At 41.2% G+C, this 13,559-nt stretch overlaps 1 protein-coding gene across 1 annotated transcript in view; it reads left to right on the top strand.

Moving 5' to 3' along the window:
- Nucleotides 1-12,611, top strand: part of LOC143021712 (uracil-DNA glycosylase-like) — a 35,164-nt gene extending 22,553 nt beyond the window's left edge. Inside the window, exons 8-9 of the mRNA XM_076179378.1 lie at nt 9,097-9,275; nt 9,994-12,611. Coding sequence (XP_076035493.1) covers nt 9,097-9,275; nt 9,994-10,146 — 332 coding nt within the window. The 3' untranslated portion in view covers nt 10,147-12,611. The remainder of the gene's footprint in view (nt 1-9,096; nt 9,276-9,993) is intronic.
- The last annotated feature ends 948 nt before the right edge of the window (nt 12,612-13,559 follow it).

Raw genomic sequence — 13,559 nt, 5'->3', positions numbered from 1 at the left:
AGAGTACATGTTTTAGCTTAAAACTTGTAACTTCAAGCCTCTTACCCTTTACACTGGCATTCAGCATGCCACCATAATCATTCCTTGTACATCATTTTACCTTTGCATTCATGGGTAATTTTCCCTCATATACCGTTCCAAACTCAGTCAATAAATGCTTTAATGTACCCTTGGAATCAACTACAAGCAAAGTGTAACCTACTCTCCAATTTACCTTATCAAGCTGTAAGTTCATGTACAGTTCCAACTATTCTATAACTTTGATTTTCAATTATCATATTTAGATTTGAATTCATGTATCATTCTAGCGTGGGGTATATCACCTAAGTTATTCCAAGTATTTATGCATCTACTGTATATGGAAAAATTGGCTACCTTGTAAAGGGGAAAAGCCATTGGTGTATGTATGTATTGTTATGGCTTGCTGAGTGTGTGCCAAACTATTCCAAGACTGAATAGTGGCCAGGTCTATACAGGGTTGAAACTGATTGTTTACAAAGGCAGATAACCACATGGGGGTGAGCCAGTGGTGGAGCAGCAGGTAGAAGGGCAGAAACAATGCCAATATGAGCATCTTGAGACCTGGGAAAGCCACTGGGGACGTCCTTAAATAGTGACTAGGGCCAAGGCTTCTTTTTCCACTGTGGAGTAGGAGCATTGGTAGGGGAGTAGTTTGGCTGAGTAGTAGCTAACTGGATGGAGAGGGGGGGGAATGGTTGTCATCTTGGAGAAACACCTATCCCCTCTCTGGAGGTGTCTATTTGGAGGATGAATGGGCTTGGGTAGTCTGGAGTCTGAAGTACAAGCTCGGTGCTTAGGTAACGCTGGAGGGCTTCAAAAGGATTCTTGGCAGGTAGTGGACCAGATAAACTTCTATTTAGGGCTGGTCAGGGCTGTAAGGGGGGCTGCTATTGCCAAGAAGTTGCAGCAAAAGCGACAGTTGAACGCCGCCATCCCCAACAACCTTTGGAGTGATTTCCAGTTGTCTGGGACAGAGAATTTGAGGATGGCCTGGATGTTGGCCATCTTGGGTTGGTACGGCCCGAAGCCAACAACATGCCCTAGGTAGGTGACCGTGGCTCTGCCATACTCGGATTTGGACAAGTTGGCCACGAATCCTGCAGTGGTGAGGAGACCTAGAAGGGAGTTTAGTCTGGTGAGGTAGTCTTCCCACGAATTTGCCAAACAAGAAGATTGTCAAGATAGGCAAAAGTGTTATCTAGTCCAGAGATGGTATAATTGATGGCCCACTGAAAGGTGGCAGGAGCATTACACAGGCCAAAAGGGAAGAACAGATACTTATACAGGCCAAGAGGGGTTATGAAGGAGGAGAGAGTTTGAGCTTCAGGTGTTTGTTTGATCTGGTGGTGCCCCTTAATTAGGTCAACCTTGGAGATGAAGCAGGAATTCCTACCCAGTCGATTAGTGTCAATATGGGGTAAAGGGTAACAGTCCTTAACTGTAGCTGCATTCAGTTTATGAAAGTCTACACTGAGCCTCCAACTTCTGTCTTCCTTCGGAACCAGCAGAGAAGGCGATGCCCAGGGAGAGGAGCTTGGTTCTGCCAGTTGATGTTCCACCATGTAGTCCATCTCAGTTTTCATAATTTATAGCTTGTGAGGGTTGAGATGATAAGGGGCCTGGTGTGTGGAAGAAGTGTTAGGAAGAAGTTTTATGTCATGTTCGACAGTAGTACACAACCCTGGGTGGTCTGCAAAGATGGTAGGATACTTCAGGAATAGTAGGGTTAGATCCTCTTGTTGCTTTTGATTTAAGTGGGCAAGTATTGAGGATGGGTTAAAGAAGGAGTTAAGTTGGAGAATGGTGAGATCATTATTTTGTACTGGGGAGATTAATTCTCATTGTGGGTTTTGGTTCCAATGGATAGGTCTTGGGGAGTCATCAGCAGGTTGTCTCCTCAGGTATTTTTTCATCAGATTTACATGAACTAGTTTGAAGTCTTTTTGCCAGTCAGGAGTAAGAACAATGTAGTTGAGTTTATTAAGGTGGTGGGAAACTATATAGGGACCTTGGAACTTGTGGGTGGGGGGGAGCTCCAGGTATGGGTAGATACAGGAGTACCTTGTCACCGGGTTTGAAGGTTCAGACCTTGGTTTTTTGGTCAAAATTGATTTTCATTTTGGCTTTGGATGCAGTTAAGTTCTCTAAGGCAATGTTCTGGACTACTTTCAGTCTGTTTTAATTGATCAATATATTGGTTCACCGTCTGGGATGTTGAGGGGTCTCATGATACCATTGTTCCATAAGGGTATTAAGTGGTCCCCGTATTTGGTGACCGTACAGCAGTTCGAAGTGAGAGAACCCTAACAAGGACTGTACAGTTGCCCTTAGAGTAAATAACATGAGGGATAGTCCTTCAACCTAATCAGAAGGTGAATTTAAAAAAAAAATTGCAAAGCATGGCCTTGAGTGTCTGGTGGAATCATTTAAGAGTGCCTTGAGTTTCAGGATGATAAACAGCAGATAGGATTTGGGTAATGCCTAGCTCTTTTAGTACACTGGTAAAAAGGTCACTGGTGAAGTTTGTTCCTCTATCAGATTGGATCTCTTTGGATAGACCCACTTGAGTGAAGTTTAGCAGGGTGTTTGCTATGATTCGAGCGTTAATTTTCTTCAGAGGAAAAGCTTCAGTGTACTTAATTACCAGACACATTACAGTGAGGATGTATTGGTTTCCTTGCTTTGTCTTGGGCCATGGTCCCACACAGTCAATAATCACCCTTTCCAAGGGTTTACCAGAGACGGGGATGGGGTTCAGAGGAGCTTGTGGGATTTTCTGGTTAGGTTTTCCTACCATCTGGCAAGTATGGCAGGTTCTAATGTAATCAGTGACTGTCTTCTTTAGACCGGGCCAGAAGAAATGCTTGTTGATTCGATTTTAGGTCTTGCAAATACCTAGATATCCTCCAGAACCATCATGAGCGATGTGGATGATACTGGGTCGGATAGAGCGAGGGATGACAATTTGGTGTCATTCAGCCCAAGTATTGAGATTAAAACAGGAAGGAGGTTTGGTTACTCTCATTAGGATTCTCTTTTGGTAGTAGAATCTAGGGAAGTGGTCGACTTCTTTTTGGGAATTGACTGCTACTCTGTGGAAGTCTTGGAGGGTGGTATCCTCGAGTTGAGCTCTTGATAGGTTTTCAGAGGATATAATTTGGTTAGGAAATTCAAAGGTACTGGCAGAGGGGGATATACAGGGGGACTTTTGAGCGGGTGACTGCACACAGAAGAAAAATCTCGGAATGCAAGTGAACTTCTACAAGAGTAGGGCTTAGGTCATGGGGAGGATTTATGATCATGGGTGGAGGGACTACTAGGGAACCAGAGAGATTGTTGCCAAGGATGAGTTCAACTCCTGGAGTAAGCAAGTGTTCCAGATACCAAGTTCCACTTCCTTTTGAAATAAATTACACTTAAGGAATATGTTGACCAGTTCCGTGGATCACTTATGGTTACTTTGTGTCCAGAGACTCTGGTCCCAATTTCGGGTAGGGCGGATTTGATGACAGTGGACTGAGTGGCACCAGTGTCTCTAGAATAGTAATGGGGAAGAAGGGACCGTTTCTTGAGTGGGCGATTTCACCTTGAGATTTGAAATCTTGGAAAGGGTCTTTCTGGGAATGAGAACCAGCTTTTACAACATGGGACATGGGTTTTGGAAGGTTTGTGAGTTTGATGGACTTTGCCTTGAGGGGGATTTACTTAGACGTTTATCTAGTTCTTTTTGCTGGTTAGTGAATGAGGAGGTTCTACAGCCTGGAGCCCAACATCGAGAAATATGGTGGCCAGGTTTCTTACAGTAGTTACAGGTATCAGGGGAAGGACTTATCCCTAAACCACTTATCGTCCTGAGACGCGAGGGAACCTGCTGATGACTTTACACATGATTGTTTGCATTGTGATCCCAACCTGTGCATCACTGGAAATTGATTGGCCAACAGGGAAGCCTCGTTCAAATCTGGTACATCCTTGTCATTGATGTACATCATCACTTGGAATGGAAGTCGTCTTTTAAACTCTTCAATGACCATCAAGTTTTCCAGTTGATCATATGTCTTAATTTTATGGGAGGAGAGCCATTGCTTGAAGAGCTTTAGCTTTTTGGCAGCAAATTCTACATAAGTTGAAACTTAAGACTTTAACAAGTTTCTAAATTTTTGCCTATAGGGTTCTGGGGTAACTTGATAGGCATTAACCCATACGTTGCTGGGTGAATGCTGTACTGTATATACTCCCTCCCCCCCAGCATTGGAGCCAAAATAATATTTTTTTTCTTTAATCAACTTGAAATGATGTAAAACCAACAAATCTTGCTTATTTTGACTCGCCTTAGCCTAGAAGTGGAGGAACTGGGTTGATTTGGTTGAAATATGAGTGTAAAAGTTTGGTAGAAAATCTGTAAACTTTCTTGTGCTCCTCATGTGGGTTGAATGAGAATGTTAGAATTTCAGAGTGAAGGAATTTGACATTTATGATGTTTCAAGTCAATGTACAGTTGCCCATAATAGTCTGATACTTATGGAAAATGTGTTTATAAATAGTTTTTGTGGATTTTTTTGGCAAATGTTTATCACTTTGTTATATGGTGAATTGATTTTTTGGTATCTTATAATTTCATGGAGAATAGGTGATTGTGATGTTTCTTATTGTTTTGGTTAATGTTTTATTAAGCATCCATCATAGTATTATTGCCTGGCCACATTGTGTATTACGCATTTATTATGAAAATTGGCAGTGCAAAATTGCCAGTCTGAATACGTACTAAATAGCACCTGCCTAACTGTTGAAGTACAACTTCACCTCCTCATACTTCGTTTTGTAGACCTGAATCACCTAAATTACGTCCTAAAGGCCAATTTTATATCCCAATTTTATATGCCAGTTTTGTCAGTAAATAAAAAAAAATTGGGTGCCTTTTATAGCCAACAGATAGGGCTACTTGGTCATTACCACAGATTTGACTCGACGTAATCCCTATTTTTGGCGAATTTTTAAATTGCGGCAAACGATGTATGCCGCCGACGCTCAATCCATAAAACAATTGCAGCATATGACATATGCCACTGACGCTGTAGGAGTTGAGGATGCTGATTTTGACTAGGTTATAAGAGGTATATTCCTCAAGACTTGAAGACCTTGGCAGCAGTTCCTACCAGCTTGCTTTGAATAAGTCATATCCACTCTTCCTTAGGCCACTTGAGATGTACTGCGAGTCTTTCGAATTATCAAAAAAGGTACTCTGGTTCTGACTCATCAAAAGGGGGGAAAGAGGCTATGTTGTTGTGTAGTTGGATGGAAGTCTAATTCTATCTCGTGTCTCAGCTCATGTTCTTTCATCTTGCATTCAAATTCATGCCGACGTTCGTGCTCTTCTTGCTCATATTCAGTTCTCTTTCTAACTAAGTCTTTCTAGTTCTAAGGAAACTACTGATCTATTCATGTAGTCATGGGTAGGGTGGACATTACTAGGATCTGGAGGAGTGTTTAGTGTTTGGTCTTGTGTGGTTGTTTCAGTTTTTTCTACTTCTGCAACTGATTCTACACTATGTCCTGTTGTCCCACTAGTGCTTGGAAGTAATCGATAGGCGTCAACATCTAAGACTTCCAAATCAATGAGGCGATGTATGACAAGGCTTCTAAGTTCTGTCTTGCTAACCCCTTCACTCTGGGCCAAAATCTCGTGGGCAGCATTAGCTCCCAGACATGCGATGTTGCGTCATAATACTCGCATTATAAAAAGTAAAGTCACTGCTGTATTGCTCGTTCTCTTTCACCCGTGAATTTTGATAACCATAGAAAATATGATGAAGCCAGTTTACAGAGTATGGGGGTCATGCAGGTACAACTACAATATATATAATCAAGACGCCGACATTGGCATCCTCGCGTACCCACTTGCTCCTCATGAGGCCTACGTAGGCGTCATCGTATCGAAGCGGTTAAGAGAAGGAGGGGCATTTATATTATAAGTTTGGGCCAGGATCTGCCAGTCTTTCAGTTTGAGGTCACCTGTTAATTAATCCACTGAGAGATTTTCTTGGAAAACTTTGATTTTGAATGGTGGGTTAGTTTATTATTCAGGAGAATAAGAGGAATTCCACTCCAATGAATTACGTTAACCAACTCTTGAACTTGACAAGGAATAAATGGGATGTTATTCAATGTTTTGTCAGAAGTGGAATTAGTGGGTTTGAAGTACCCAGGTCAGACAATAATTGTTCTGATGAATGTATGCTAGTTAGAATATCAGCACTCAGGACTACCCAACTGAAACTACAGATAGCCTGCAGAGAGAGAGTTTGCTATGAAAGAGGGTCGTTGTCCTCCCACTCAGGAGCTGAACTGATTGAGGTAAACAATGGGTCTAGATTCTAGCTAGCATGACATACTGTGTGAGTATAGAAAACTTTGGGAAATGCTTGGAGGAAAATTGGTAATTTGTCATAATTACAAGCACAATATTTATCTGTATTGTGATGGTTACTACAAGAAAAAAGAAATTGGTAGACTTCTGAAGTATGCCAAGATTGTTATATTAATTTATGTATAGCAAACTAATAATCCCGGTCAGGCCCACATTTGTTATGGCTTGCTGAGTGTGTGCCGAACTATTCCAGGACTATGAATAGTGGCCAGGTCTGTACGGGGTTGAAACTGATTGATTATGAAGGCACGATGCAGCCGTAACAAAGTACATTAATGGACATAGTGGCTCTCTGTTAATTTTTACACACGTAAAGGCAAGTCAAGAAGTCTAATAACACAAAAAACATGTATTTAATCTGTACCATCACCAATACAAATAAATATATCCCAAAGGATAATATCAGACATATTAGAAAAGAAAGACAATGGAACAAGAAACTTATAATAGATAATTAAAACACTAGAGAAATGTTCCCAGTCACAAAATAAATACATATAAAGATAGATTCAAAAAGGGGGGGAGAATTCCACTTCTACTGGACAAGAGTTGATTAATGTATACTAAATTTTATTGTGGGAGGAACAAGGCTTTTCCTGTATTCGGCAGATAACTATGTGGGGGGAGGGGGAGCTGGTGGTGGAGCAGCAAGTAGAAGGGCAGAAACGATGCCAACACAAACATCTTGAGACCTGGGAAAGCCACTGGGGTTTTGATTGTGTATGTCGAAGTTGGTGGATGCCCTTAGATAATGAGTGGAGTGGGCGGGGCTTTGACGTGGACCTCATCAACGGTTCATTGTAAGCTTCAAGTCCGACTCGAAAGCAGGTCGGAACCAACAACCCATTGGAGCTGTCAACAAGTTAAGGTGATGTGGGGTGTTTGATAGGTCATTTACAAGTGTGTCTTCAAATAGTCTTGGTTTCGGGGTGACAGAAAATGACAGTGGTGACCAGTGACTACAACAGTATGTATTTGGAAAATGTATTCCTTCACATCCTTTAGATATGTAGTCTTCCTTAACTTGTTTGCATAACCTCTTAAAGCCCTCCTGTCAAGAGATCTCACCTGTCACAAATAACAACTGATTCTCTTCTCATCCTTCCATTCTTATCCATCAATACCAAACCTCTGCTTACCACATTTGTTTACCTGCATAGTGGTGACATCAGTTGATCCTGATGCTACCCCATAATCACTCAAACCATTCAGTCTTCATTCTCAACACACACATGCCCTAGTTATAAAAGAAGAAAATAAAGACTGCCTTCAACAGTTATATGTTACATGCTGCACCATGTCAACCCTGTCATACACCTCCAACTCCTTGAGACAAAAAAAGAAAGAAAAAAAAAAAATCTTTCACATACCTGTCTCATCCTGCAAACTTGATCCATGCACTCTCTCCCTCTCCCTCCTTACCTGCACCCTACTTCCCATGTGCCATAGGGAGTAAAGGGTAGATAGAAAATGATAACTATGCATAGTGATAATAACAATTGTTGTCACAGTCTCACAAACAAAATATATAACACATATATATATATGTATATACCAAAGCCTTTTTCCCCTTACAAGGGAGGTAGCAAAAAAACAAAGGCATAAAAACCACTCCCACCCATTCTGTCCCCACATACTCCACTCCCATCCAACTCTTTCCCTCCCTCTTATCATGGCTCCTCCTGGATGATGGATCATCCCTGCATCTTGCCCACTGCTCTGGGTTAGAAGCAGTGTTGCAAGACACAGCACATCCACAGCAAGGCCACTTAAATTGGTGATCCCCTCTCCGTTCCCTAATGCAGAAATCGAGAAGATGGGGAGAAATCCCTTCAGGCTGCATCAGTTTGTTTTTCACACATCCTCCCTCACCTTCCATCCCACACCCACTCCCCCTCATACATCACAGCATCATCCATACACAACCATTCTCCATTTACCCCTATTTTCAGTTCTCTCCTGTCCTTCCATAACAGACATTCCCCTCTTTCCCAATGCCCCTTTTACCCCATCTATGTCATCCTTGGTCACCCCCTCATGTTCACTCCTTCCACCTCTGCCTTTCACACTTCTTTTACCAATCTTTCTAAACTCATTCTTTCCATGTATCCAAATCATCCTAATACTCTTTCATCAACCCAATCTCCCAACTCCCTTTCCACCCCCATTCTTCTCCTCACCTTGTTTCTCACTTTATCCAGCCTAGTAACCCCTATCATACTTCACAGGTGCCTTATCTCAAACACATTCAAACTTCTCTCTTCCTCTTTTATGTTCCATGTTTATGCCCCATACAGTGCTGTTGGCACAATCACTTCATACAATTTCCTCTTAGCATCCATTCCCAAATGTCTATTTCTCATTGCATTTTTTAATCCCCCAAGGCATTTACTTGCTTCTCTCAATCTACATTCTACCTCCACCTCCACTCCCTTTCCCACCACATTCACACCCAAATATCTAAAACCATCCACTTCCTCCAGTCTCTCTCCCTTAACTCAATTCCTGTTTGCTGCCACATTCTCCCCTTGTACATCTCATCATCCTACTTTTACCCACATTTATCTTCACAATAATACCAAAAGATGGCTGGCCAATTATATAGATCTTGTTCACTCATTTGATGTTCTTCTGTTTCTTCTGTCTAGGTGTCCTACTCCTCAATGCCTGCCTTACGGTGAAAGCACACAATGCCAACTCTCACAAAGATAAGGGATGGGAAAGGTTAACAGATGCTGTGATCAAAGTCATCTCTGAACAAAATCGTGGAGTTGTGTTCCTCTTGTGGGGCTCATATGCTCAAAAGAAGGCCTCGGTGGTTGACAAGGTAAGATCTGTAAACATTCAGGTATTTTGATTTTATGTAGTGAGGTGTAAGGATGGAATGAAGGGGGCTTTGAATACAAGATTATTGTCTGTTGAGGAGGAAGGAGAGAGTGCAAAAGATGAGTGAGAGGATAGAGATTGTGAATAGATGAAATGATGACATGGTCTGAATGAATGTTCTAATCTGCTTTGAATCATTTTAAGTGAATGAGGAGATTACCATGTGATTAAACAATTTGGGTAAATCAGATCTACAGTAGCTGTTCAACCTGGCTATGGATGTACTGTGCCTTGCCACACTGCCATTGACCTGAGTGGTGAAGCAGGGAAAAGGGATAACCATTCATGAGATGCTAAGATGGGAGGGGGAGTGATTATGTTTTTGGAATGGGTATATGCCTTGACTTGGTCTTTATCTTAGGGGGGATGGACATGTCAAAGGACACATCCATCCTAAAACCTATCCATTGGCCCTCTTGTGGATGAAGGGTCATCTCTTTCCCCCACCCACTGTTCAGGTCAGAAGCAATGCAGCAAGATACAGCACTTAACAGCAGGGCCTAAGAATTGAGGTTGGTTTAATCCCCAGTGCCCTTTCGAAATATGGAACAGACAAGATGTGTATATATATACACTTGTTGTTTCAGTGTTATTAGAAGCAAACAGTGGTTATTTGCTTTGTTTATCTAATGCTGTTTTCTTTGTTTTCTTTCTTACAGAAGAAGCATCACCTGCTTAATGCAACTCATCCCTCACCCCTGTCAGCACATCGAGGCTTCCTGGGTTGTAAGCACTTCTCAAAGTGTAACGAACTCCTAGTCAAACAGGGCAAGAAACCTATTGACTGGAACCGTCTCCCTTTGGAAATGTGATTCATTTGTAGAATTCCTTAGTTTTCTTTTTCTTTGTAACTTGTGTATACTGGGAAAAAATACGAAGGATATGATTTTAGTTTTGTAGATTGAAGTTGAGGTTTGGATGTAATTTGATATGAAGTTGAATTGTTCCTGGTACAACTGAAAAATACATAACCATTGTCAGGGATTCTTAGGATAGATAATGCATCCTCCAAGTCATCACCAAGTCTTGTAACTTCCTCTGGATTTGACTGTACAAATATAACATGTTAGTGTTTGATATATATTTTTCTATGCACTGTTAGTCTTATATTAAAAGTGTTTTTTGTCACATGTTTTATTGATATATTAACATAAAGATGGCACACCTGTGTACTTAAATTCAGGAAGGACAGTAACACTTGAATTGGTGCTCTGTAGGAGGCTTGACAAATTAGACTCTTCTGTCTCGTCCTCATATCCTCAGTGAGAAACCTCTTGAATTATTGTTGGTATTTTTAAGAGATGTACTGTAGTGACGTAGTTTTCACCAAATTGCATGTAGAAAGTTATTACAGTTGCAGTACATGACACTTTTATGTGTATGCATTCTTTTAATGATAATGCAAGATGCTATTTCATTTTAATTTTGTCCTGTTTTTAATATATCGTCTTTTCTGTTGTTTTTCCCCATTTGAATATTTCATATTACTTTAAAGAAAAATTAACAAGATAATTGTCCTCTAAAACACCCCAGTGAACATTATAGGAGTCTTCTCAAGTTTGAGTATCTTGATATGGCCACCATCCTTATAATAGGGAAAGGGCCTTTTGGTATGTATGTATGTATATCAAGAACATACTTGTGTACCAAAGACTGATTCCCATACCTTGTAAGGGAGAAGTGGCCAAATTGGAATGCATACATATACCAAGGCTTTTTCCCCCATACAAGGGAGGTAGCCAAAAAGGAAAAGGCATAAAATCATTCCCACCCATTCCATCCCTGAATACACACTACACCCCTCCACCCTCCCTCTCATCTTAGCACCTCCTGGATGATGGGTCATCCCTGCACCTTGTTCACTGCCCTGGGTCAGAAGCAGTGTCGCAAGACACAGCACATCCACATCAAGGCCGCTTCATTAAATCGACGACCCCCCCCTCTCCGTCCCCCCATGCATAAAAGGAGACGGGAGAAATCCCTTCGGGCTGCGTCAAAATTTGCTCACACAGACTACCTCACCCCCCATCCCCCCGCCGATTCCACCTCATGCATCACAACATCATCCATATACAACCATTCTCCATTCACCCCTGTCTTCTGTCCTCTTCTGTCCTTCCTCAACAGACATTCCCCTCTTCCCCAAAGCCCCCTTTACCCCATCCATCCACCTCATCCTAGGACGTCCCTTCATGTTCACTCCCTCCACATCTGCCTCCCATATCTCTTTTACTAGTCTTTCTTCACTCATTCTCTCCATGTGTCCAAACCATCCTAATACTCTTTCATCAACCCAATCTCCCAACTCCCTTTCCACCCCTGTTCTCCTCCTCACCTCCTCATTTCTCACTATCCAGCCTAGTAACCCCCATTGGAATACTTACACTTAACACAAAACCCAATCACCCCTCCTGTCTCAGCACATGAGGCATTCCAGCTGTCAGATGCACTGCTTAAGTTGTGAGCAGTGCAGCAAGGGACAATGCTTCCACAGTAGGGCCTTACATCCAGAGCAAGTTTATCCCCACTGCTTCATTATACAGAACCTCTCCCCCCTTCCCTGAATCATTTGGTTAATATACGGAGCCAATGAGAATGACCTTTTGGGTGGTGTCATCCTTCCTTCCGTTGACAGTCTCCCTCCACTCACTCCTATCTTTTGCTCTCTTCCATGCTTAGGGTATTTATCACACATCCAAAGCCTTCTTCACCCCTTCCGTCCACTTTACTATTATCCTTCCTCTTGCTTCCCAAACTTCTTGCAAGTCTTTCCTTGCTTATTTTTTCCAGGTGTCCAAAGCACTTTAGTATTTTGATCTAACCTGTCCAGTGAGAAATACCTTTAAAGTCATCTGGTTATGGGTGCACAGAGGTCACAAATATTTTTATATTTGGTGTCCGGTTGTAGTACTAAATAGATTCATTTATTTTCTAATGGTTTAGTAGAAAGACATTATTTGTTGTTGGCAGTAGTCATGAGCATTATCCCCACCACCACATTTTTCTGTAATGTGTTAAGTGTCCTGAGCTCTAGGGCATTTGAAACCTCCAGTGATAACTTGAAGAGGTTTGACATGTACAAAAGTGGTTTGATTTTTATTTAATTTTAATTGGATCTGCTTGAGAATTGTTGTAATTGCATCATAAAAATTGTTTGGCTCAAGATGATTGGCCATCCCTGAAGAACAGGAGAATGGTTGTATGGCTATGAGCTACAAAGTTATCCTTGATTTCGTGTACATGTGTAAATTTAATGAAAATAAATAATTTTTTTGTCTGTATTTTTGTAATTTTTCATGATAAAGTGTATTGAATTTCTTCTGGGGGAAACTTGTGTTATATGGAAAATATGACTTGTAACTGATTCTCCCATCCCTGTAAATGCTGACAGTGTAAATTTAATCTAGGTGACTGTTTCAGTTATTAATGCTGGATGTACTCCCAGGATGTTACAACATTCACAAAGGCAAAAACCACATACCTGTAATTGGCAGGAGCTCATCAAATCCTGAAAAATACAATTATGACAAAACATCATGTGTCTGCTGAATACCAAATAATTTATTATGAATATTTCAGTTCTAATTGTTTATCATTAATTTTCATATAGGGCATAAAGTACAACTTACCAAGACTTTAGGGCCACTAGATAATTTTCTTTGTCTTTTAAATTCAGCTTATCTGTGTGTAGACTACGTGTGTGGCATGGGAGTGGGAGAAGAATGGAAGGTAGGTGATGAGGGGAGACTGGTGCACTATCATAGAATGTGTCCCCTCACTGGTTTAGCATGTGCTTCTTCATATTTACACCACACACAATGTTTATATGAAGTCTGTGATTGGGGTGAATTTGATGCCATTCCCCAATCACAAATCACTAACACTTCTGGTCAGCTTCAAATCATGTTTTGAACTACGTAATACTTGTCCAGCCTCACGCTGAACGCCTAGTGATCTTTGACCTCTTGTTGTTAAAGATCTATGGGACATGCAACTTCACCTTTATTGAGGTGAAAATGTTGCACAATACATGTAACAGATTATTCACATAGGAATTAGGAGATGGGGAATACACTAGAACCAATACTCAAGATGAAGAGGTGGCAAAATTTAAAGATTGATAATGAAAAATTATATATCGATAGCTCAACAGTCTTGAAGAGGGAAGTCAACCATACATGGTCCCATGGCGTCAAGTCCATTACCTTACATAATGTTTTACATA

The sequence above is a fragment of the Oratosquilla oratoria genome, chromosome 42, assembly GCF_046742065.1.
Source record: "Oratosquilla oratoria isolate Oo_2021 chromosome 42, ASM4674206v1, whole genome shotgun sequence".
NCBI lineage: Eukaryota > Metazoa > Arthropoda > Malacostraca > Stomatopoda > Squillidae > Oratosquilla > Oratosquilla oratoria.
The sequence above is the reverse complement of the archived record's forward strand: the minus strand, read 5'-3'. Positions and strand labels throughout refer to the sequence as shown.